Source organism: Pseudocercospora fijiensis (genome assembly GCF_000340215.1).
Source record: "Pseudocercospora fijiensis CIRAD86 unplaced genomic scaffold MYCFIscaffold_8, whole genome shotgun sequence".
Lineage (NCBI taxonomy): Eukaryota > Fungi > Ascomycota > Dothideomycetes > Mycosphaerellales > Mycosphaerellaceae > Pseudocercospora > Pseudocercospora fijiensis.
In genome coordinates this window covers 3,789,129-3,814,694 of record NW_006921539.1, presented here as the reverse complement: position 1 = coordinate 3,814,694, position 25,566 = coordinate 3,789,129, and the positions used below count along the sequence as shown (strand labels likewise).

The following is a 25,566-nucleotide window of genomic DNA, read 5'->3' as shown; positions in this document are numbered from 1 at the left end:
CCACGCTCGGCGCTGTACTGCTGTCTGTTTTCCCTGTAAGTTCTTGTCATGCTGTAGAGGTGGTAGCTGACATCCTGACCTGTGAGGCGAGTAGCGCTTCTCTTTGCGGTCAACTTCGGCGCGGCGACGTACGATCATTTCAAGCAACAAACATCCCATCTCCCGGCGTTGAACACCACGGGCTGAAATTGTCGACCAGTCGTCGACCCTGGGCAAGACAGCTTTTGGCGCCTACTTGCCTTATCAAGAGGTGTCTTACACGGCTCTAATAAATCCCGGCCTAGACATTGCCCTTCTGGAGAATTGGAGACATAAAGAACACAAGGCACTGACGTATAGGTCTCTGGACCGGAGTCTTTAGAAGATCCACTTGTCTCATGTGTAATCGGTCTCGATTATGGATAAGTTAACCCGGATTGTGCAAGGCTCCATTCTGATTTTGACCTACACTATCACTAGATAGGTACGGACTGCATGGGCGGAGAATGGCTGGACAAGCCATGAACTTACTCCAAACTAAATCAACATGCTTGCTAGATCTGCAAGATTCCCGCGGATCAACGATCTTGAGGCATGACGAAGTGCCGAATGACTGGAGGTAGCGACGCCAGATCCAAGATTGGCTTACTGTCAACCGTGTGGGATCCGGAGCTACAAAACCTCGTTCTCCGCCAGGAAGGAAGAATGGGATTTGTCAAGATGAAATCCACTAACGTCGCGCAAACCATTCGTCAGTTCTCGAAGTACTCGTAGTCGCCATTCTCCGAGAAGATAGCCAAGTCATCCAAAAGCTCTAGGAAAGGAACAAGCAGCCAGGACGCCCCCATGTCTTCAGAACCCATTGCCATCGTTGGGAGTGCCTGCCGTTTCTCAGGGGACACTGACTCACCCGCAAAACTTTGGCAATTGCTCAAGAACCCACAAGACCTGCGCCAAGAGATACCTCCAGAGCGCTTCAACGTTGAAGCCTTCTATCACCCAGATCATGCCTATCATGGTCACGCCAACGTGAAACATTCATATCTCCTGGCCCAAGACATTGCCAGGTTCGATGCTGAATTTTTCGGCATCAATGCCATGGAGGCCAACGCGATGGATCCGCAGCAGCGTCTGATTCTTGAGACGGTATACGAAGCCATCGAGTCTGCCGGCATGACAATGGAGGAACTGTCTGGAAGCGACACGTGTGTCTACGCAGGTTCCATGACTGCCGACTACGATGCTATGAGCCTTCGCGACCTTGATCACCTTCCAACTTATGCCGCTGTGGGGACCTCTCGTGCCATATTATCGAACCGCATATCTTACTTCTTCAATTGGAAGGGCGCTTCCATGACGATCGATACGGCATGCTCGTCTTCGCTAGTGGCGCTTCACAATGCAGTCCAGACACTAAGGTCACGGGACTCGGGCATGGCAGTTGTTTGCGGATCTAACTTGATTTTTGGACCGGAAAGCTTCATCATCGAGAGCACTGTTAATATGCTCTCACCTGACGGCCTGAGCCGTATGTGGGACAAGGCAAGTGCACCTGCAATCTTTTCCAAGCTCTGTCTCTTGATCGACAAGAATGCTGATATTTTTCCTAGGATGCCAATGGCTATGCCAGGGGAGAGGGCCTTGCTGCCTTGGTGTTGAAGCCTTTGAGCGCTGCACTAGAGGCCAATGATCATATCGAATGCGTCATACGGGAGACTGGCTTGAACCAGGATGGACACACCGCGGGTGAGTGACTTGATTTGTGATATCCTGAACATCAGAAAGAGGTTGACGACGCTGTTCGTGATTGCAGGTCTCACCATGCCAAGTCCATCGTCGCAGAGGGATCTCATTCACAGTACTTATGCCAAGGCCGGACTGGACTTGCGTTGCCCTCATGATCGACCACAGTATTTCGAAGCTCATGGAACTGGAACCCCAGCAGGAGGTATGTCACATCTGGCGAGTGCCTACAGTCTCCAAATTTGGTCTCAGACCGTTACTGACAACTCGATTCCAGATCCAGTAGAGGCTGAGGCAATCTACACCGCGTTTGTTGCACCTTCTGCAATGACCGCGGCGACCGCTGAAGTTGATCATCCTCTCCACGTGGGATCAATCAAGACCGTCCTGGGTCATACCGAAGGCGCCGCCGGGCTAGCAGGACTGCTGAAAGCAATGCTAGCCATTCAAAACTCCTGCATTCCTCCGAATCTTCACTTCAATGAGCTCAACCCTTCAATTGAGCCCTTCTACAAACACCTGGCGATCCCATGCAGCGTCGTTCCCTGGCCACCGTTGCCTCCTGGCCAAGCACGACGTGCAAGTGTTAACAGCTTTGGTTTCGGCGGAAGCAATGCTCATGCCATCATCGAGAGCTATGAATCTGAGTCTGCGACCAGCTCACAGGATGCCAACGACAACCACATTGTGTACGGCCCCTTTGTCTTCTCAGCATCTTCGGAAGTGGCCCTGCGAAACAACATCAAGGCATACATCACGTATTTGGAAGAGCATGAAGATTGCAATGCTCGCGATTTGGCATACACTTTACGCCAAAGACGATCCCTCTTGCAATACCGGCTGGCAATACCCGCTACGTCTTGCGAGATACTCAGGCAGAAACTGGTTGAAATGTCTTCAGGGTCAAGTGACGCGGCTTTCACCAGAATCACCCGCACGATTCCAAAGATAGGCAACGGAAGCGGCAAGATCCTTGGGATCTTTACTGGACAAGGCGCACAGTACGCTGGAATGGGTGCTGAGCTTATTCGAGACTCTGAATTGGCGCGGAAAATCATCCAAAAACTCGACTCCATGCTGCAAGACCTGCCTCAACAAGATCGTCCTTCGTGGTCTCTCGAGGGTAAACTCCTGGCAGCGGCAGATGAATCCCGTACTTTGGAGGTCGGCGTATCGCAGCCACTCACCACTGCAGTTCAGATCATGCTCGTAGACCTCTTGGGTGCTGCTGGCATCCATTTCGACGTTGTCGTCGGCCATAGTAGTGGCGAGATAGCTGCAGCCTATGCCGCGAAGTTCCTCTCGGCAAGGGATGCGATCTGTATCGCTTACTACCGTGGCATGGCCTGTGAATATTCTAAGAGCCCGAATGGGAATGTCTCTGGTGCCATGTTGGCGGTTGGAACCTCTATGGACGACGCCCTCGAAATATGCAGAGACGACACTTTCCAAGGTCGCATCTCCGTGGCTGCTGTGAACTCTTCATCCAGCGTCACTATCTCCGGAGACTCAGACGCGATAGAGGAACTTGTCGTCGTCATGGAAGATGAGCAGAAATTCCACCGACGATTGCGAGTGGACCGAGCATACCACTCCGCTCATATGCAGGCTTCCGCGGAGCCCTACGCCCAAGGCATGAAGCGGGCCAGGATCTCAGCTGCTGCGTCTGGCTCAGACTCTGGGTCGCGCCAGTGTCAGTGGTACTCAAGTGTCTATCCTGGGATGCTGGTGAATGATTTGTTCCCTTTGTCTGGCGAATACTGGCTTGAGAACCTTGTTAAACCCGTCATGTTCGAAGCTGCCCTCTCCGCAGCCTTGCAATCTTCCTTCACCGCCTTCGACGTGGCACTTGAAGTTGGACCACATCCAGCCTTGCGAGGTCCTGCGGTGCAAGTCATGCAAGACGTCCTTTCCAAGCCTGTGCCATACATCGGGACTCTTGAGCGTGGATCTGGCGCAACTTCCAGCTTCTCGACGGCTCTTGGATCCTTGTGGTCTCACCTCGGCAGAGGTGATATCGACCTCGATCTCTTCGAAAGGATGATGTCAAGTGTCGACGTCCCTTTCAAGCTTCTTAAAGGACTGCCGTGTTATCAGTGGAACGACGAGACACGGTATTGGAGTGAATCACGACGATCAAAACATCTGCGCAGTCGATCCGAGCCTGTACACCCTCTCTTAGGCCATATGACAGCGGAGTCCGGCCCTCACGCTCTGCGATGGAAGCACAGCCTGAAGCCAAGCGAGATGCCGTGGCTAGGAGGGCACGCTGTCCAGGGACAAATCGTGTTCCCTGCCGCTGGCTACATCTCATCGGCTATAGAGGCTGCTAGGTGGTTGGCGAATGGTGACGAGATCGCTCAGCTTGTGACCCTTGAGCAGTTTGTCATCCATGAAGCGATTCCATTTCAAAACGAAGAAGATGACATCGAAGTGTTGATCGAACTCACGCAGATCAGCCGCGTCAAGGATGGTCAGGCAATAACGGCAGCAAACTACACCTACTCGGCCGCACTGGGTGGCACAAGTTTGTCCATTGTGGCTACCTGCACGGTCAATGTTCAACTTGGCCAGCCGTGCTCATCACTACTCCCGGCGAGGCGGCCAGAACCGCCGCATATGGTCGAGGTGAGACCACAACGGATGTATGATTACCTTGAGAAGCTGGAATACAACTTTTCCGGCTCATTTCGCTCGTTGACCGAGCTCCACCGAAGACTGGGCTTTTCTCGCTGCGTAGGGAAAGCCGCAGAGCGGACTCTTGGCTGCGAGGCCCTGCTGGTACATCCGGCCGACCTTGACGCGGCCTTCCAAGCTGTGCATCTTGCGTGCAGCTATCCTGGCGATGAGCAGATTCGACATCTTCATCTCCCAACCAGAATTGACACCATTCGGATAAATCCCGCCGCATCGAAGTCATCTCAGAAGGTCGATGAGATCAAGCACAGCTTCGGTGTGGATGCCGTTTGGCATCAGTCTGACCCCTTAACTCCGACCACAGGGTTTACGGGCAGTGCAAGTCTCTTCATAGGAGATCAAGAACCCGAGCACACCGCCATACAAATCGACAACGTGGTACTGAAACCTGTCGGTGATTCCCTCGACGAGCGCAAGATCTACTATGGCATCGATTATGTCCCTACAAAGCTCGATGGCATGGCAGCTGCCGAGGGACTGGAAGTCACTCGGGAAGTCGAAGATCTCATGCAGACGTTACGCCGAATTGTGTACTTCTACGCCGCCAAGTTCGACCGCGAAGTTCCATCTGATTTGCCGGCGCGCGTGGAAGCGGGTAACATCAAGTACTATCTCGACTTTTGCCAGCATCTCACAAACGAGCTCCGGCCTGTGGAATGGATGCAAGATACTAAAGAAGATATCCAAGCAGCAATACACAAATTGGGGTCAGTAGAACTAACGGCTCTTGCGTAGTGGTTTCAAGTTGACAGATGACATAGGCCTGATGCGGAGGGATCTGCGGATGTGAAGTTACACCTCCTTGTCGGCGAAACCATGTCTCGAGTATTCCGCGGAGAGGCGGATATGCTCGAGGAGCTACGCCTCTCTGGACTTCTGGACGACTTCTACAGATATGGCGCCGGACTACGGCAAGCAACGTTGTGGTTAGCTGCGATACTCAAGCAAATCACGGACCGAAATCCACATCTTCGCCTCTTGGAAATCGGTGCCGGCACCGGAAGTGCGACCAAGGACATTCTCGCTGCGATCGGACCATCCTTTGACGACTACACCTTCACTGATATTTCCGCAAGCTTTGGGGATCATGCAATGGAACAATTTGCTCTCTTGAAGGATCGCGTATCGTTCAAGACTTTCGATGTCGAGATCGATCCAATTGAGCAAGGTTTCGTCGAGGGTCAGTACGACGTAGTGATCGCAAGTCAGGTTCTACATGCAACTACGAGTCTTGGTGAGACTGTGCGAAATGCGCGTCGCCTGATAAGACCAGGAGGCTGGCTGCTCATTGGCGAATGTGATCCCGGTGGCAGGCTGCGTGACTCCGGATCCTTTATATTCGGCATGCTTACTGGCTGGTGGAAGGGTATTCAGGACGGAAGACGGCTTTCACCATTCATCTCTGCCGCAGAATGGGATGTTGTCTTACGTGAGAACGGCTTCTGCGGTATTGAGACCATGAATCCAGAGCATCTTGGTGTTCCATTTGGAATCACAGCTATGGCAGCTCAAGCGACGGATGAACGGATGACAATCATTCGGGCGCCCTTGTCATCACCCAAAAATCTGGAAGTGGAAGAAGTCCTTATCATTGGCGGACAGACCGATTTGGTGGCCCAAAAGGTAGAGGAACTGCGACAAACTCTCACCGGCCTAGGCGCTCGAGTCTCGAATTGCAAGACCCTCGAAGAAATCGACGACAACGTTGACCACCCTGGAATCGCCATCATCAGCTTGGCAGATTTGGACCAACCAGTGTTTCAGGAGATGACCCCTGATCGATGGGCATCGTTCCAAAAGCTGTTTGTCGATAGCAAGTCCATGCTGTGGGTGACTTGCGGCCGTTTGAAGAGCGAGATCTACAGCAACATGACTGTTGGATTCGGACGCGGCGCCCTCAACGAGGAGTCAGATCTTCGCCTACAATTTCTGGACTTTGACAGCATTTCTCAGCTTGACACGCACGTCATCGCAGAGACATTTGTCGTATTTACTAATCAGACAGTGCTCGAAGCCACCGACAAGAAGCATATCCTTCACATCTCTGAGAGAGAAATCATCATTGACGATCAAGGCCGCGAATTGGTGCCCAGGTTAGCACACCAAACTCGTCTTAACAATCGACTCAGTTCTACAAGACGGGTCGTGGAGTATCCAACCGATCTGCGCGATCAGGAGGTGGCCTTGGAGCAGAACTCGAGTGGATGTTTCCTTCGTCAGTTGTCACGATTCGACAAGTTAGCCAACACAGGAGGGAAATCAGAGTAAGCCGCTTTGTACAAGTCATGTGGGAAAATCATGCTAATTCCTTTGCAGACACGAGCTTGTCGAGCTTCGTATGCAATATTCTACTCTCTCTGCAATACGTACGCCATGGGGGTATCGATCACTCGTCTTGGGAGTCGACTCGGAAGGAAGAAAATTCATCTCTCTCACAACCTCTGTGAGGTCCGTCCTCCGCGTCTCGGCTCAGTCTCTGGTGGAGGTCGAGAATCAGAAGCTCGTAGGCTCTCAGCTCATCTACTCGATCGCAGTGCAGATGATAGCACTCTCAATCCTCGAGCCTGTGCGCTCTGGACAACGGATCATCGTCCACAACTCGCCCCTTGATATCGCCATAGCAATTTCAGGACGAGCACGGCAGCATGGTATTCATGTTGTGTTCACGACAGATGATACTTCCGCTGTACGCATACCACAGACCAACGCAACTCCTTCTGTCCGACTACATCCGTTCGCTGGACGGCTCGAGGTTGATCGCGTGGTTGATACAAACGTGTCATACCTCACAGACCTGTCTCTTGATCAGAATCGTCTTTCGGTGACGCTGGCCTCGCTCGTTCCAGCGTACTGCCGCAAGGAGACTTGGGACACTCTGCGCACCTCTTCTGCAAGCGATGTGGACTGCCACGAGTTCGTCGAACCCTTGAAACTCCACTTGGACACGGCGTGGAAGCAGGTCTCTGCATCCAGGCCTGGAAGAGCATCGAATTCAAGCATTGATCTCAACGAACTCGTCGGCGATCGTGGGGCCAAGGCGAGCCTAGCACCTCTTCAGGTCATAGACTGGACCAGCGCAACTTGTCCTCCAGCTCGGCTTTGTAGGCTTGATGTCGTCCCCTTGTTCAGGCCCGACCGCACGTACTGGCTCTGTGGGCTATCAGGTCCACTCGGAACCTCAATTTGCGACTGGATGATCGCCTGCGGTGTTCGAAATATGGTAAGCCAGCGATGATTCTACTGGGAAACTCTTCTCTTACGAAACATTCACTTACCCTTCTATCTTGCAGGTGATTTCCAGTCGCAATCCCAAAATCAACGAGCTTTGGATTGACAGTCATCGAAAACACAGAAGGAACATCAACATCAAGTCTTGGTATGTCTGCAGTCGCATCCTTTCTTTGACAGGACGAGCACTAACGTCTCCTGCTTCTGCAATAGCGACGTGACCGACGAGGCAGCTCTCCGAAAAGTCCACCAAGAGATTGTAGAGGAACTTCCTCCCATCTCTGGAGTGGTCAGTGCCGCGATGGTCCTGCGCGACGTGGCCATTCGCAACATGGAATACGATCAACTTCAAGATGTTATCCGTCCCAAGGTGCTTGGCTCGATTCATCTGGATCGCATTTTCCATGACGTGGACCTCGACTTCTTCATCGTCCTCTCTTCCACCAATGCCATAATTGGAAATCCCGGCCAGGCCAACTACGCCGCTGCGAACATGGGAATGGCTGGAGTTGCTAATGCACGACGTGCAAGAGGGCTTCGCGCAAGTGTGGCACATGTTGGTGCCATTATTGGCGTTGGCTATGTGACCAACTCAATCGAACGCCTGGATCTGACCGTGACAATGACGAACATGATCCGCGTAAGTGAGGAGGAAGTCCATCAAATGATTGCGGAAGTCCTAGAGGCAGGTTTCGAAGACTCCTCCGTTCCCCCCGAGCTGGTCATGGGGCTCAAGGAGGTGTCACTTCAAGATCCCGGACAGTCGAAATGGGTGCACGATCCCAAGTTTTGCCGTCTTCTCTTGCCCACCACTACCGGCGACGGCCGGAACCAGGCTGCTGGAGCGGTAGAAGTGTCTGTTCGGGAGAGTTTGGAGGCCTGCAAGACAGGCCCAGACGTCCACCAAGTTCTCAAACAGGCATTCGCCGCACAAATGCGGAAGACTCTGTTCATAAAGCTTTCAGACGATGAGATCATGCTTTCATCCAGCAACGCGCTAGGCCTGGACTCGCTCATTGCCGTTGACATTCGGTCGTGGATCTTGAAGACGTTCAATGTCAGCATACCAGTGCTCCAAATCATGTCTGCGGATACGCGAATCTCCGATCTCGTCACGTCAACTATGCAGGAGTTGCCAGCGTCCATGACTCCTTCTCTTCACCCAGACCAAGACAGAAAGCCTAGCCAGGCCTCAGCAGTTGGTAGTGACACGCCATCAGAATCCTCCGAGCACAGCTCTCGCCCTAGTGTTAGTACTGCAGCATCAGACTGGTCGTCGTCAGTCAGGAAGGAGGAGCCGATTGTTTTTGATTGGGACTACGAGGCTCGTGCACCAGAGGAGATAGTCGCATATCTCGACGCCACTCCGCCACGGAAGAAGCCTGAAGTCATCCTCCTTACGGGTGTTACGGGCCTGCTGGGCCATCATTTACTGGGAACCCTCCTTGCAAGTGACTCGGTCCGTCAGATCATCTGTATTGCGGTTCGCCGACTTTCCGATCGCTTGGGCACAGCTTCGACCCAGTTGCCGACCGATGGAAGAATCGAATATCACGAAGGAGATCTCGCTCTGCCGAATTTCGGTCTCGCCGAGACTGAAATCCACAACATCTTCGCCAAAGTGGACGCCGTCATCCACAACGGCGCCGACACTTCGCACATGAGGAGTTACGCGACCCTCCATCAAGTCAATGTCCAGTCCACACGGACGATTCTCCGGAATTGCGTATCTCGGCACATCCCGCTACATTACATTTCCTCTGCCGGAATCGCGCTGGCCAGCGATCTCAATCCATTCCCGGCGGTGGCCGTCAATGGAAGTGCTCAGAAACTGGACGAAATCTCCAAGCACGGCGCCCAAGGCTACATGTGCAGCAAATGGGTGTGCGAACGCATGTTGGAGAATGTCGGTACCATCCATGGCTTACCCGTCTGGATCCATCGGCCTTCAACCATTGTCCGCGAGGGCCAAGATGCTGCAACGGAACGTGCAGGGCTCGACTGGGTCAACGCTCTCCTTCAGTACTGTCACAAAACCCAGAGCGTGCCGCGCGTTCACCACAACAAAGGTTGTCTCGACTTGGTCTACGCAAAGACGTGCTGCGATGGAATTGTTTCTGATGTCCTTTCCAATTCGCCACGCGTGCAGAACGGACCGACTTATCGGAACCTTGTGAATGATATTGTCATTCCCATGGCAGAGCTGAATCAAGTGGCATTCCAGGCTGGTCGGTCGAGTCCCTATTCGGTGGTATCTTGGAGCGAATGGGTTGATAAGGCTGTCGCCGCGGGCCTGAATCCAGCGGTAGCTGCGTTGATTGAGACGATGGATGAGCCAGGGGGCCACTCATATCCGAGACTGCTGAGGTAGAAGAAAATGTATTTCCATGCTGCTTTTGAACGTTATAATACGCGCTTGGTCTAACATTCTCCCATTGTCTATTTGTGTTCTTTGTTGTCCAAGTTCGGGCTATCGTAACAAGGATGGTCTCAGGGCCAGTGCAGCTTGCTTACTTGTGAGGTCCAGCGAAGAGTGTGAAATGCCTGGCTCTGAAAAGACCGAACTTTCATTCCCGCTGCTTTCAATCAGATTCAAGCACTTCGATACCTACGGTCGCGACCTTTATAGCCGGTATAGAATCGAATGTCGTATAAAGCGGCGAGAAGGGCGTTTAGGGAGGCGTTGAGGGATGTTTGCTCCGGAGCGGAGAAAAGACTCGAGATATTTTCGTTATGGACTGATTTTCGTAGTAGGACGGTTTATACGAAAGGGGTTGATAATTGGAGTCATTATGCCGGGAATGTGATTTTTAATCCTAAGGAGGAGAAGTGGTAGGTCAAGTCCTCTTCTCTTAGTGGGATATGCCAATAGGCGTCTTGTAGCTATATCATCGACTTCGAACGCGCGACGTTCCACGACCCGGAAAGGGGGCCAGCCTCCTAAGACGACATTTGTCGAGTGGGTTGGGAAAGGGCCTTTCGTTTGAAAAATGGCCGGTTTGGAGAATCACGAAGTTTACTTAGAGAATCGAGATGGAGTCTCTAGGACCTATACGATAGCTGTCCAGGCCGGCGTCTAGGGTCCAGAACAGTCCATCGAGCGTCGGCCCACTGTGTATAGCGATCGTGGGCATAGATATCTAGGTCTTGAAATATCCGCGGTACTTCTATTCCGGAGTTGTGAATCGAAGACGTCGGACTCGAGCGTAGCGGAGTGCCAAGACGCACGTGAAGCGTGAGATGAATGACCCACTACGGGCCGATTGCTCCGGTCGCTCGGGCTACAGCCTTGAGTGCCACCTCCTAACATCTACACCTTCGTGCTGAGGACACCGCCGTACGGAGGACACCTTCGGGCTGAGGACACATTCGTACTGAGGACGCCTTCGTACTGAGGACACCTTCGTGCTGCCAACACCTCGCGCCGTTCGATGCGAATCGCTGTCTGCATCGCTTGGCCCAGACAAGCCAGTTTTTCTGGTCGCTCGGTCTACACTCTTCGAGCGCAGCCACTCATCCCCAAGCCCTCGACGCTGCACAGTCTCAGCATCCTAAGCCCAATACCACATCCTTTCGCCCCTTCAGCATCATCCGACCATGGCAACCACGGCAACAATCACCGACCTCGCCCTCGAAGTCGGATCCCTCCGCGTTCTCGGCCCCCTCGAACAATACGGCATCGAACTCGGCGACGCGATCTTCGAGAGGAAATTCAAAGACAAGAACGAATCAGTTTCCGTCCGTCATGGCAAACACCAAGAAGCCGACGTGATCGTCAAGATTTTCCATCAGAAGTAAAGGAAGAAAAAGAAAATCCCCCCATGCGCGGTCTGTACGATGACTGACCAAAATTCCGCACCTCCAGAAACCCAGACAACACCAGCGGCCGCTGCGATCGCGAAGTCGCAGCGCTCAAGAAACTCACAGAATCCGCGTGCGAGTACGCGCCGACTTTCGTCAAGGATTTCAGCATCGCGGCAACGAGTGGCGGAGCAGATCGCTATGTGATTATAAGCAAATTGCCAGGCTTCGACCTGTCGGAACGAGAGAAATGGGAGGGCTACGTCGCGATCGAAGATATGCGGGAGTACTTCACGGTAGCGCAGAAGTATGTCTCCAGACAAAGAAGTCGGGTTGCGTTGGTGCTGACAAAGAGATGCAGGGCGGTGCTGGATTGTGGCGTGGACAATGGGAGCCATAGCGATCGCAACATCATGTTCGATCCTGTTCAGGAGAAGTGGTATTGCCTTGATCCGGTTCGGGGTCGAGTGTGGCGTTTTGCTGACGAGTGGTGATCTAGTTTCATTATCGACTTCGAGCGCGCCAAGATCTCTCCCAGCTTTAAGGGTAGCGAGTATGGCACCAGCCTGGATCGGTGGCTCTTTTAGGCTGCATGCGAGCGGTCTGAAGCAGTTGTCGCCAATCTTGACGAGTCGCGTGCCAGCGGGCGGCCAGAAGTGTCATTTGTAATATCATGAATGTCGAGCATGCTCAAGATCGGGCGCCCTTCGGTGCAGTGCTTGGAGCTGACTGCCTCATTTCGCGGAGTGTAGGATGCAGAGCGAATGAGGGATGTCTTCGATAGGGCCATGTAGTCTGCGAATGGGATATTTGAACGTATGAAGTCAGCTCTGAATCTTGGCAACGCCTCGGCATTCCGCATGCCAGCCAGCAATTCTCAAACCACAACGCTTTCTTTCCCAACTCATCCCCATGGCTCTCACAACAAAATACGGCGCCGAGCGGCAATTCCCCGACACCGTGGCCAGCGACTGCGGAAACTTCCACGTCGAGCTGATTCGTCCATACTTCGTGCGCAAAGTCAAAACCAACAACACCGTCACCGCCGTCTACGATGCTCGCATGAATGGGCAGGATGTGATCCTCAAGGTTCACCATCTCCTGTATGCCATGCCATGCCATCTTCAGACCTTGCTGCTGACCAGTCCCAGAGGTCTCAAAGACTTCAGCCTCCGCGCTCAAGGCGAAGCAAACGCTCTCGCCAAACTGGATCAAGCTGGTTGCCAGTATGCACCGAAGCTTCTTGGCCACTTCCGCAAGACTTTTGGTGGCGTTGTCTGCGGCACGGAGATTTATGTGGTGATCAGCAAGGTCCCTGGCTACTCGCTGGATTCCAACACAGCGTGGCGGTCCACGTATGAGGGATACGAGAAGGTGGAGCGCGCCTTCGAGATTGCTCAGAAGTGAGTCCGAGTGCATGAGTCGCTTGGAGTTGACGACGTACTGATGGTTGACAGGTCCATCCTTGCCTGCGGTGTCGACAATGCTGGACACGAGGCGGGCAACATCATGTATGACCCGGATCAAGATAAGTGGTAAGAAGCATCTTTGCTCTTTCTTTGACCTGGCTCCAGCTGACCAGAAGATTCCAGCTACATCATTGACTTCGAGTACTCCGACTTCCCTCAGCGTCGCTACATGCGCCACCTGCCTGTCAACTTTGCCGATTGGGTTGGTCCTGGTCCAGCTCGTCCAGCTTCCGAGCCTGCCATGAATCCCCCAGAGACGCCACGGCTCTCGCTTGGTGATGGGAAGAGAGACGATGCTTTCACGAGCTCACCATCTACACTCAAGTCGGAGTCTGAAGAAGATGAGAAGCTTGATGTCTCGGTCGCGAGCTCTCCAGATGCCGAGAAGATGGGCTTCGAGCTGATCGGATAGTGCTCGAAGGCTTGTCGCAAATCTCTCCAGAGCATATCCTGCAATCGGAAGTGATTGCATGTGAGCATTTAGGCTGCTCGCAGAAGCGAGGTCTGCTCCTCATGGGAATGTGGTAGATTATCGTAGAAGATAGAATGAAAAACAGTCGGAGAGACGAGTCGGCGGCCTCACAATCCAGCTTCATCGCCAATCCAGGGATGGTCGATCCTACGCATATTCACGAGATTGTTCTGTCCATAACATCGAGATCCAGATCCAGGCTGGGTGAAGTAAAACCTCCTTCTCAGTGACTCTATCAACGCACTGATCGCTGAAACGCTATGATATGAAACAAAGACAGTCCACGCCAATGTAGAAGATGAACAGCGGGAAGATGGCCAGTGCCACCCGATTCTTCACCACACCACTTCCTCCGAGAATGCTGACTCCAGCAGCCAACGACCACAGGCCAAGCACGCTGTATACCGGTATTCTTACGATCCAGTGCACATTGAATGCGCTGAGCACCGATGCGATGACCATTGGGAAGAGGGTGTAGCCGATGATGCAGACTGACTGAAAGAAAGAACTGCAGCCTGTTAGCTTATACCTTGCGAGAGGAAGTTTGGTTGGCATCACATACATCGTTCCTCCAAGCAACTTGATCTGCAACGTCACAATAGCTTCACCAATCCAAATCATGGCGAAGACTCCACTGAACACTTCCGACCGCTGATTGTCTCTCGCCCTGAGACTGAGAAAAAACGACAGCAGCAAGCAGAACAGTAGTGGACCCCTAGGCATAACGTTAGTCAAGCACAAACAGCATGCCCTGTCACATGCAATATACCATAGATCCCAATCCCTCAACCCTTCACTCATATTCCCACCCTGCAACACCGTGTCCGCATCCGGCCACCTTCCAACCATGCCTCTAATCTGCTCAAACCTTCCCGCCTCAACATCTGCCGTCCCACCTCCTTCTCTCGACAACATTCCTCCAAGCAAGTACTTGGGATAAAGCACCTGTCTCATCTTCTCCCAAACTGCCAGGAGATCTCTTCGCAAAGTGTCCCAAAGACTTTCATCAATTGTGTCCATAGGCGCTCTGCGGTCTTCACCTCCGATTGTGGAGTTGAGATAGCCTTGCGCATTGTTTGCCGCTCGGGTGTTTTGTCGGGCTTGTTGGCTGGAGATGTTGCCGGCTAGGGGTGTGCGATCGGAGGTTGAGACGGGGTCGTCGAGGTCGTCGAGGGTTGCTATCCAAATTTTAAGTATCAATGCTGGAGACCTTATCGTACTTTGCCTTACCATCATCTGGGTCTATGAGATGGTCTTCGAGAACGGGAGCATCGTAGTCGTAGGGGTTGGAAGCGTCGTTGTTATGGCCTGAGCCTGGTCCAGGCATCATTGCTGCCATTTGGAAGGCACTGGATGATGCTTTCGCACAGCCTTACTTGATTGCAGAAGCGTTGCGATGTTGTTCGATCACAAATGCTGTTTCCTGAACATTTGGACAGCTTGTCGAATGAAGTTGCCTTGCGCGTTACGCGACCGGGATCAGCGCGGCAGTCTTTGCCGAGAGGTGGTCAAAGCTTGAGTTCAGCCCCATGCCCTCAGCTGAGTCAGCTCCTGCTTTTCTGCTCTTGCAACATGTTCCGCTCAAGTTCCAAAGACATCTCAATCCTCTGCCCGATGCTGGAGCGCGAATTTCTGGGGATGCTGATGGCAAACTTGATATCCTGGCATTACCGGCAGAGGCACAATTTCTTGCGCAGTGCATTTCAGGCAGCCAGCTCGACGAGAACATCCTCCGCAGTTTTGATCATAAACTGATCAAAGGTGTTCTGAGGCTACGCTGGAGTTCGATGGGAGTTATGACAGTTCTATTACTAAAGATACACATACCAACTAGTCGATCTGGCTATGCAAACCAATCTTTAGCCGAGACCTATTTCGCTTTCCGATAATAACATGCTATAATTAACTAGTGTTTATATAGCTCGAAGAGCTATAAGTAAAGGACGAAGTGCTATAAGTAAAGGCTAAGGCGACGAGCGGGGTAGGGTGAGCTAGATTCTAGAAGATTCTACGGCGGGTATAGCCGTACCGCGCTAGGTAATAAGGCGGAAATCGTTACAAATCGCGCTTTATAGATCGCGCGCTTTTCTAACAATAACTTCTTCTACTTACTACTACTTCTACTACTACTACTACTACTACGACTCGTTGCTACTCCCTTTCTATCTTTACTAAGCTAGATACTATACCTACCCCCTATACTAGCCCTATAGAAACCCCGAGTAAGATCTCGAGCGCTACTAGTAAGTTTAATATTGTCGCTAAACCTTTACAACTGCGTCGCTAATAGTATTAGTAGCTTAAGTATTTAAGGGTAAGGAAGTTATCGATCTCGCCGGTACGTCCTTAAACAAGTCTCTCCCTCGCTCTATAAAGCGAGTTTTAGTTAAGAAGACTAGCTCTAAGAGGGTCGCGACTCTAGTAAGTCTCGTTTATAAATATATATTGCTAGATATACTAACCCTTAAAGCTCGTTATAGGCGAAGTCTTCGTATGTTTCGTTAGCGGCGTAGTACGCCGCCTAACCTTCTACTATACTATTGTCCTCTAAGACGGCGCTAAGACTATTAAGTACTAGTAGTCGCTAGGTACCTCTACTATTAACGCGTAGTCGAACGCTACCCTCCTAGTATCGGACTTTATATAAGACTTCGGCGCTAGCTCTTCTTTCGTCTAGATAGGACCTAGGAATCGATTTACTATAGGAATCTATATCGCCGCTACTCGGAAGAACGCGATAATCTAAGAATAGTATACTAATTAAGAAGTTGAAAGTTAGAAAAAGCGAGAGGAAATAAGATAAGATATACTATCTACGCTATAGGGCGCGGACCGATATATATACTCTACGGAGGTTAGTTAGCCCTTCGCAAAAAATGAAATCTATAAAGTAACTTATAATCTTCTCGTTCCTATTTTTATCTCGTCTACCTATATAATAGATATATACTAGGCCTACAATGTCGGTCGGCGAAGCTAGTAATATTCAATCTCGCGTTTCTTAGTACGTTACCGCCGTTATTACTATTCGTATCGTAGTCGGTTTAAAATATATACCTAATCTAGTTAAGTCTACTCTACTACCGCGACGACTCCTATACGAGCTCGCTTACTATCTGTTTTCCGTATATAACCGCTTACAATCTCGTTAATACTCTCGTAATATATATCTCGAATATACTACGTCGGAAACGTAGGAGAATTAGAATATAACAATTCCGCTAGAAACTCGAAGAGTTACTAGAGCTATACTTCGCTTATACTTCGCCTAAGTTCTTCCGCTTTCTAAGATACGTCCGGGGTAAAGTCGTATTCCTACTAGTAGCTAGTATCCTTAGTAGAGATAGTCTCTTAATGTTCTAGGGTGCTCTCTTCCTATTCGTGCTCCGTAGATAGAGGTCGAGTATTCGATTTCGAAGCCCGCCCGCTATCTTCGAATTCTAGTAATACTACTCTCTTCCGGTTATAGTTTATATAGCTAGTATAGCTCCTAGGATCTCCTCTATAAGCGCAATTACTATATAGTAGCTTTAGCGCTAGGTTATAGGAATGACGGCACCCTTTAAAATAACTACGGTTAGATTCGCAAGTTCTATATTTCGAAGGAAAGGGATAGTTTAGTATAGCGCAACTTCTAGCGTCTACGCCGAGGATATAGACTAGCGCCGCTCGCCTCGCTCTCTTATCGGTACCCTTCTATATTACGCCTTCTCCTAGTATACGTATATAGCCCTCTCGAAATACTAGATCTCGCCCTTTACTACTTACGATTTTCTTTACTAGCGCGTAGTCCGTAGTTCTAGTTTCCTAAATTTCACCTTTTTAATATACTTCTACTACTGCTTATACGAACTGTTGCGCGTAATCCTTTCCTACTTTAGGTACGATATTAAGGCTCGACATTATATTAGCGCTAGGAGTATAGTAGAGAACCCGAAGAGAAAGGAGGATAACTAAGAGAACTGCCGGGAACTTAGCTTATATAGATAGGGGATAGGCGGCTAAATAACAAGGTTCTCGGTGCCTCGGAGAAGTAGTAATACGCTAACCGTATTTAGGTAGCTAAACTCTATACCTAAAGAGAAAAAAATACTAGTACGGATAGAGAAGTTTTATATATATATATTATAGAGAATAACTACTAATCGTAGCCTAAAAGTCTTCTATATCGAAGTCGAGATCTGCGTCTTAAAGTATACTAAGGATCTTAGCTTCTTGTTTATATACGATAACCGGAGCCTTTACCTTAGCAATATCGCCTAGCCTTAGAGTGCGAGGTAGCGTTAGAGCGTATAGTATCGAGGTCGGAGTAGAGACTTAAGTACGGGATATAGGCTTTAAGAGTAATACGGGTTGTCCGGGTAGTCGCTTCCTAGAGAACGAAGGACCTAGAATAGGCGTAGTATCCTTAAAAATCTATTAGATTGTACGCGCTATAGATGCGGAACGAGGTATCGGTATAAGTACTAGCGTAGGTAGTATCGACGAGGCCTTAGTTAGATCTACCTACGCAATCTCCTTCGAAGGTGTTATTTTACCTATAACTTGTATTATCTATTAGGCGTTACTAGGACCTAGGGCTAAGTTCTAGAGGTAGACTAAGGAGTCGTCTAGTTAGTATCTAGGAAGTTCTACGAATAACGGTCGGCGCGAAGTTTTCGCTAGTGCTATAGTTAGCGTAGTTTCTCGCTAGCTTAGCTATCGTCCGACTCTAGTATCGACTAACGTCCTATCTTCGTCGTTACCTAGCACGAATGCCTTAGGACCCCTTTCTATCCTACGCGGAAGGCTGCTATCGCTACCTACTTCGCGGTCTAGACCCGTAAAGTTTCGAGTATACTAGTTAGGCTCGTCTTCGGGTTCTATAGCGTCTCGAGTAGAACCGGTAGGCGGTTTAGCGATTTCGGGAACGTACGCTCGAGGCACGTAGTTAAGTATACCCTACGGGCGTCGCGGTTGCTGCGCTAGTCCGGTAGAGCTAGTAGGTATAGCGTATATCGCTCCGCGTAATAGGACGTTCGAGGTTATACCTGCGAACAGACTTCTATCCTTAAAAATAAAGTCGTAGAGACGCTTAGGTAGATATAATAGAGCCGAGCGAAATACTTTATTTAGGGAGTCGCCGCCCTACGTTAAAGCATACTTTCCGTTAATAAGTACGCGGAGGTTATATACGTCCGTAACGCGTAAGAATGCTACGAAGAGTTAGCCGTAGCTAAATGCGGGCCGTCGAAGGTCGATACCGATATATACTAGGGATTAACCCTAAGATTTATTTATCGTTATTACGAAACAAGGTCGAAGCGGAAGTTAATATCGCTTAAGGGTAAACAGTAGGCCTTTATTCGAATATATCTAGATTCGCGGTATCTAGTACACTTCCTAATTATCGTCGTCTAGCAGTTTCCGAACTTTAACCCCGAACTAGAGTGTTTTTACGACGATAACCCGCGTTCCGTTTACGAGTCCTACGGTCTTGTAGATGTTCCGTATAATTATTATTAGTATACCTACCCGGATCCGTAGGCAAGGAATCTAGAGCTCGGTGTTCTAGATAGATTTTAAAAGGCTTAAGATTTCCGGAGGCTAGTCTTTATCGCTAGGCAACTTCTCTATCTTATCCTCGTAGCGATATTCGCGAATTGTACCGTACGGCAGGTCGTCTACGATACGTTCGTTAATCTTATAGGCGGTATCGTTCGTTATATAAAGGATAGCTCGAGAACGATAGAATACTAGGTCGTACTTAGCCTTAATAATACCCTATCTTAGAAAGACGAAATCGATAAGCTCGCTAAGGTCCTAAACTCTTCCGACGTATATTAGTAGCTTAATAAATCGATCGAACACGTCGTCGTATATAATATAGAGGGTCTAGCGGTAGAAGTCGACGTTCCGCGGATTGCTATCTACGAGCCGTATATTTTGCTAGAGATAGAGCACCTTAATCTTATTCTAGATTAGGAAGGCTTTAAATGTAATCGCTATTACGTCTACTTCCTTCGAAGACTTCTTATACTCGGGAAGTACTAGAAGAGTCTATACCTAGTCGCCGCCGAATATAACGGGGACTCCCGCGAAGAATAGTTCGTTACCCTAGCCGTTACTACCTAATCGTAACTTGTAAAAGAGTCGATGTATAGCTATAATATCGCGTCTATTCTATATCGCGGCTTCGTCCTAAATAACTAAATAAGTCTTTCGGATTAGCTTAGCGTCTATTATGTCTTACGTAATAGGACAGTCCTACTACCCGGTATTACTTAAAGGAAGTTTAAATCGGGAGTGCGCTATACGACTACTAGGAAGCAGCTATACGGCGATACCTAAAGACGCGATATATAGCACGATAAGGCTACGTACTCTATAGGTCGCTGCGAGTATACGGTATAGGAACGTCTTCCCGTAGCCTCCCGGACCTTAGATAAAAAAGTGCGCCGTTAACGGATTCTAGTCGATATTATTCGTAATATCGGTAAAGGCTCGCCTTTAACCGTTATTAAGAAGGTAGGCGTTTTGTTATACGTAGAGTTTGTTCCCGTCTTCGTTTCCTATATCGACTAACGCTTCTTCTTAAGCGATAGCGTTATTGCTACTACGCATTTTCGCCTACGAAGGATCGGGACTCGGCAGTCTATAGCCCGATACCTTATATCCGTTAGCAACCAATTCGGTATACAGCTACCACTTACTATAACTTTTAGTAGTAGCATTTATCTCCTTATACCTTCCTACGTAGCCTCCGCGCCGCAGTTCGATATATAGATCTTTATATATATCCCTCTATAGAAGACTCTACTATCGCGTAGAGTCGGCTCCGGATATCGCATCCGTTAGGATAAGTAGTACGAATATAAGACGCAATTGTCGGGAGGTATATATCTTCTCGGCCTCCCGGAACGTATCGAGCTATTTATCTTCCGATCTTGTAAGACTAGATACAATCGCCGCCGCTCGAAAGCTCTTATATACGGTGCCGCTATATATCCTTAAGTCGCGGAAACATTTAGTACCCTAAACGATATAGAGCAATTTAATTAAGTATAGTATCTCGCCTTTAAGATATAGGGGCGGGTTAAAATGCGCGATAGAGTGTACTACGCGCTTAGAACGTTTCTTCTACGCTTTATTATATAGCGTATAGTGTTTTAGAAACTTAAGATACGTTAAGCGCCGGCAAGACACGTCGTTGTCTAGTAGCAACGCGTTGTACTAAAACTACGCGACGAGCGTAGTACGTTATCGTCTATCGCCGCGTAGGTCCGCTATCGTCGCGTTATAGTTAAATACGATATTACCCCTAGGGCGCGGTAGGTAGACGTCTAGTCGAATAACCGCGGGCTATTCTTTATAGCGCTTGCCTCCTAAGATATTATATATCGCTATCGTAGGACTAATATATCGTATATTAACGTAGTTAGCGATCTCGTTACCGGGAATCTCGAGGCAGGTAGTCGTACGGTCGGCGCCCTTATAGACGTACTTGTTAATGTATTTAATCGCCCGTAATAAGCGGACCTGCTCGACGTTAATATAGGCGTTAAACCGCTTTAGTAGGTATAGATTGTACGGTACGATATAACGATTGTCGAAGAGGAACGCGCGATTCCTCCTCTTGTTCTATATCCTCCCGTTACGGCGTCTACGATATTTTAGAAACGCGATGTTAGTTACTACCGTCTCGTCCGAGAACTCTATAGGGAATCCCTTAGAATACGTCCCTTCGGAGTGTCGAGGTAACTATATATACGGGACGTATAGAAAGCCCGCGCTACAAGGTCTATAATATATATGTTCCTTAACTAAGTTCGTTACGCTACTATCCGGGTCCTCGGCTAGGCTCGGAAGCTTAGCGCGGATAAAGTTGTCGATCTTAGATATAGTATCTAGCGCTTAATAGGGCGCGATCTATAGCAAGAGGTAAAGGTAAGGGAGGCTACGCTTCTAGTATTCGACCGTCTAACATCTCGCGATATAGCGACCGAATACGTTCCTATAGTAGACCTCGTACAAAAACTCCCTAGCTTTCTAAATAAAGACCCTTATCGTAATGTCCGGGCGGTCTATTGCGTCCTAATAGTCGAACAAATAACGCTTAATCTCCGGCTAGTTAGGGTTAGCCGTAAACGTAATAAAGTACGTAGGGACGCCGAAGTAGCCGACGATAGCTATAGAATCTTAGTAGCACTATAAAATCTACCGATCGCCGCCGACGTACGAGGACGGGAGAACTATTCGTAGAGCTTATAGGATACTATCGGATAATAGAGCCCCGTTCGTAGGGACGACTAAACGGTTCTACTATAGTAAACCGTAACGTACGCTTCCCTCGCATTCCCCGTACTATGCCTTAGTTCGAAGAACATCGTAACGTAGGTCTTCGCTAATCTATCGAGACAACTCTCGTTAGATGTCGTATTTATTCTTATTGCCTAATAGTGCGCGCGTGCTACGCTGTTTCGGTTGTTTCAAGTCGTACGTATCCGCCTACACTTCTTTCTAATAGTTGCCTAGGAAAAGCAGGTCGTTTAAGTCTACTACGGTATATACGTCGACGTATAATTGTTATAGGAGCCGGCGACCGTAGAAGATAGTAGGAAATTAGTTTAGTCGATAGTGTAAAATGTACCTAAAGTAATCCCTAAGCGTAACGTGCCTCCTACTACGCGTACGAAACTAGTTCTCCTACGAAAACCTAGGAGTTCTAGCCGCCTAGAGGAGGACGTAATGTATAGGGAAGTAGTATAGATAGTAGCGATTTATACGATATAGAGTAGTAGACACCTCTCCCGTACTTAACCGCTCTACTACTATAAAATCCCTTATTCCGCTAATAGCTTCCGGATCGTAATCCGGATAGAGGGCGGCTACTTCGTTTACGACCGGCTTGTTATATCGACGCGCGTCCTATGTACCTTCGTAGACTAAACTAAGGTCTATAGCCTTAAGAACGAGGCGCCTAGGTCCTTAGGAGGACATAAACATTTCCCGAGCCGCGACGAACTTGTAATATAGCGCGTTATATTGCGTAATTATCTTATATAACGCGATTATAGTGCCGTAGTCTAGCTGCGGCGATAGTATAGATTTCTAGTTCCGGCTAGCATATCTACGATCGCCGGATTTCTATATACGCCTCTTAGTAGTATATACGGGGTCGTAAAAGTATAGCTGCGCGTATTAGGGATCTTCCGTCGGAGCGAAGAGACCGCCGCCTAAATAATACGCTTCCCCGTAGATCTAGAACGAACTATACCCTAATACCCGTATATTACGCTTAGCTATAAACGAAGTTATTATAAGGCGGCAATTATAGGCTCGAATGTTCTCCTAGAACGTTCTTACTTCTATGTCCTTAGATAGGTCTATAGTAAGCAGTCGCCGCAGTAACGGAGGTAGTTTAGGGATCGGAAACATACCTTTTACCGCGCCGCTACCGCAATATGTTATAAACACTATACCGTTCTTGTCCGTAGAAGAAGACGGTTTACTATCTGCTCGGACGTTCGATGCTTTACGGATCTAATACTTAGCTTAACAGTATTAGCAGGTATATACTATGTCGCTAATATTAAGTATTACTACCTCGTATAGTATCGAGATATACGCCTTAGGAAGAGTAGACCTCTCCGGGCGTAAGAGGTCGGCGTTAGTAGCCTACGATCGACCTAGGCTACGGTACGCCTCGGCGACCGCCGTAGGGAGGGTATTATAATCGTTTAGACGTTTAAAAGATATCCGCCCTAGAGAAGGCTAACTAGCTCGTACCTAAGGACTAGAACCGCTAGCTCTAGCCCTACTAGTAGGGGCAGTAGTAGTGTCCGTCGGTATTACTTTAGGGGTAAAAGGAAGGCTCGGTAGAAGTAGCGGTTAGATAGGCCCTAGCGACGGAGCTCTAGGCGCGATAGAGCTACTATTCTTAATTAAACTCGTAGAGTTAGCGTTATAGGAAGGCTCCGTAAATTCAACGTCTATCGGTCTAGAAGGATCGAGAAGGTCGCCGAAGTCGTAGTAATTATCGAAAGCGTCTAGACCGTATTTATTAGGAACCTCTATATCCGGTAGCGTCGGACCTTGCCTCTTAGCGTCCTATATAACGGTGTCTCTAAGTAAGACAGACTAATCGTCCTAGTTATAGTCGCGACCTGTCGGACTTAGTAGAGTATAGATGCTAGAAGCGCCGCTTACTAATATAGATATAGAATCGGACCTGCGACTAACGCTCGGAATTGTAACGGTAGGTAAACTCTACGCCGAATGCGACAAAGGAGATAGTATTAGACGTAACGGGTCGATAGTATATAACTCGTACGTAGGCGGAGTATAGGGACGCTTAGCAGATAAAGATATAAGAAAGGGGGAACGATCGGATAGCGTTTTAGATAAAATACCTTACGTATATAGCGATAATGCGCTAGGGAGGTCGCGCGTCGTCCCTAATGCCTCTAACGTATCGTTAACGATAGGACTTGCTCGACGTAACCTAGGTAATAGTCCGGTAGATGCGTCGTCGTGCGCTAACTATAAACGTATAGTATTAGAATCGTAGTTGCTACGGGCAGAAAGTTAGGCTTTCTATTAAAGTTAGGGAATGTTATCGCTCGAATGCTAACCTACGCGCTAATATACTACTAGAGTGCAGACTCTATAGAATCGTCCGTTCTTCCTCTAGAAGTTAGATACTAGTTTAACGATCTAATAGAATTTACATTAACGCAGTTTAACTACTAGTCTAGGAGCGGGACCGGTAACGGGAATACGATTATACGGAAACGATAGCCTAGCGGAAGATTAGGAGATATCCGCTCTATACTTCGTCTCTTTATCTCTATACGATATCGTTTAGAACGGATTATCGTCTTATACGACGTTTATCCCCGTCGACATTTTAACTAGTAATAGGGAACTAGATCTCCGCTTCGGCTTCGGCTATCGTCGCGAACGCCGCAACTTAGATAGACTATCGTCCGATATTAGGTTAATCGTAAAGTCGGGCGGTACGAAAGAGCTAGGTATCGCTCGCTTCTTACCTTTCCTCGCGCTCTCTATATCCGGTAGTATAAGCATCGGGCGCTTAGATCTAAAAGAAGATAGAGTAGATAGAGAAGACATTTTAGGTAAGGAAGAGCTAAGCGAGTACGCCGTACTATAGAGTTCGAAGAATCGCGGCCTTTCGTACGAAAAGCGAGGTAATTACGACGTACTATTAGTAGACCGACGATATCGAGGCGTCCTTATATACTACCTCTCGGAGATAGGGACAATTCTAAGAGCGAGCCGTTGTTTTCTCGTAGAGATCGTCGATAATATAAGCGTTAAGGTACGCCTCGGAAATTAGGATCCTAGAGCGGTATAAGGTATACGAATCGTAAAGAGTCGATATTAGGGATCTCGGTTAGGAGGGACCGCGGCTATTAGCCTACCTACCTCTAATACTTACTAGTCCTAAGTTGTTTATAGATAGAATAGCTAGATGTTCGATATTACGAAAGAAGTCTAAGATCTAGGGAGGACGAATCGCGAAGAATCGATAGCGGAGACCCTAGTTAGGAGGGCCTATACGATTAGTACTTGCTTACGAATCGTAATAATTCGGAAATTAATACTAGGAAGTTCCTTTAACAGAGCTAGTTAGATTATTAGAATCCGTAGATTAGAAGATTCCTAGATCCTAAGGTAGTATTAGCGGAGTATATAGATTAAATAAAGGTTACCCGGAATGCTACTCCTATACGAGCCCTTAAGATCTAGTTTAGACAAATTATCCCTAACTAGTTAATTAAATCTAGGGTATATAGTTTGCGAGAGTAGTAGGATACTCGCCGGCCGAGATTACAAAGGAGGACTAAGTACGAATAGTAGGTTCGTATAGGGTAGTTCGTATAGAGGGGAGAGAGAGAGCGAGAGTACTCGGCAGATAGGCGCCTCTTTAACCGATCCTAAGCAAGCTCTGCGTTTACCGGCGTAATCTAATCTTACGTAGTGTCGATCTCGCAATTTCTCGACGCGGAAAGGCTATAGGTACCCTATAGAGCGCCTAAAGTTAGGAGACTAGTAGGATAGCTGCTAGATTCCTTAGGCGTTAAGTAGATTGCTCTATACGGGTCCTACCGGGAGTACTATCCTCTAGTCGCCGATTATTAAAGAGAGATGCGTGTATAGCTAGGGGCTATTTAG

At 48.8% G+C, this 25,566-nt stretch overlaps 3 protein-coding genes across 3 annotated transcripts; 2 read left to right on the top strand and 1 right to left on the bottom strand.

The window, feature by feature from the left end:
• Positions 1-825: 825 nt before the first annotated feature.
• On the top strand, positions 826-10,018 carry MYCFIDRAFT_190533 (uncharacterized protein; the record flags this gene model as incomplete). The annotated part of the gene is made up of 9 exons (XM_007932203.1): positions 826-1,521; positions 1,590-1,725; positions 1,793-1,927; positions 2,072-5,126; positions 5,181-6,656; positions 6,736-7,402; positions 7,478-7,639; positions 7,710-7,795; positions 7,861-10,018. 9 exons carry the CDS (start codon positions 826-828, stop codon positions 10,016-10,018), a joined length of 8,571 nt encoding a protein of 2,856 aa, XP_007930394.1.
• A 1,226-nt stretch (positions 10,019-11,244) lies between these two features.
• On the top strand, positions 11,245-13,329 carry MYCFIDRAFT_199423 (uncharacterized protein; the record flags this gene model as incomplete). The annotated part of the gene is made up of 6 exons (XM_007932202.1): positions 11,245-11,441; positions 11,513-11,755; positions 11,810-11,903; positions 12,316-12,851; positions 12,906-12,983; positions 13,041-13,329. The coding sequence occupies 6 exons, from the start codon at positions 11,245-11,247 to the stop codon at positions 13,327-13,329; spliced, it is 1,437 nt and encodes a 478-aa protein (XP_007930393.1).
• Positions 13,330-13,647: 318 nt separating this feature from the next.
• On the bottom strand, positions 13,648-14,622 carry MYCFIDRAFT_142446 (uncharacterized protein; the record flags this gene model as incomplete). The annotated part of the gene is made up of 3 exons (XM_007932201.1): positions 13,648-13,897; positions 13,952-14,104; positions 14,159-14,622. The coding sequence occupies 3 exons, from the start codon at positions 14,620-14,622 to the stop codon at positions 13,648-13,650; spliced, it is 867 nt and encodes a 288-aa protein (XP_007930392.1).
• Between the last annotated feature and the right edge of the window lie 10,944 nt (positions 14,623-25,566).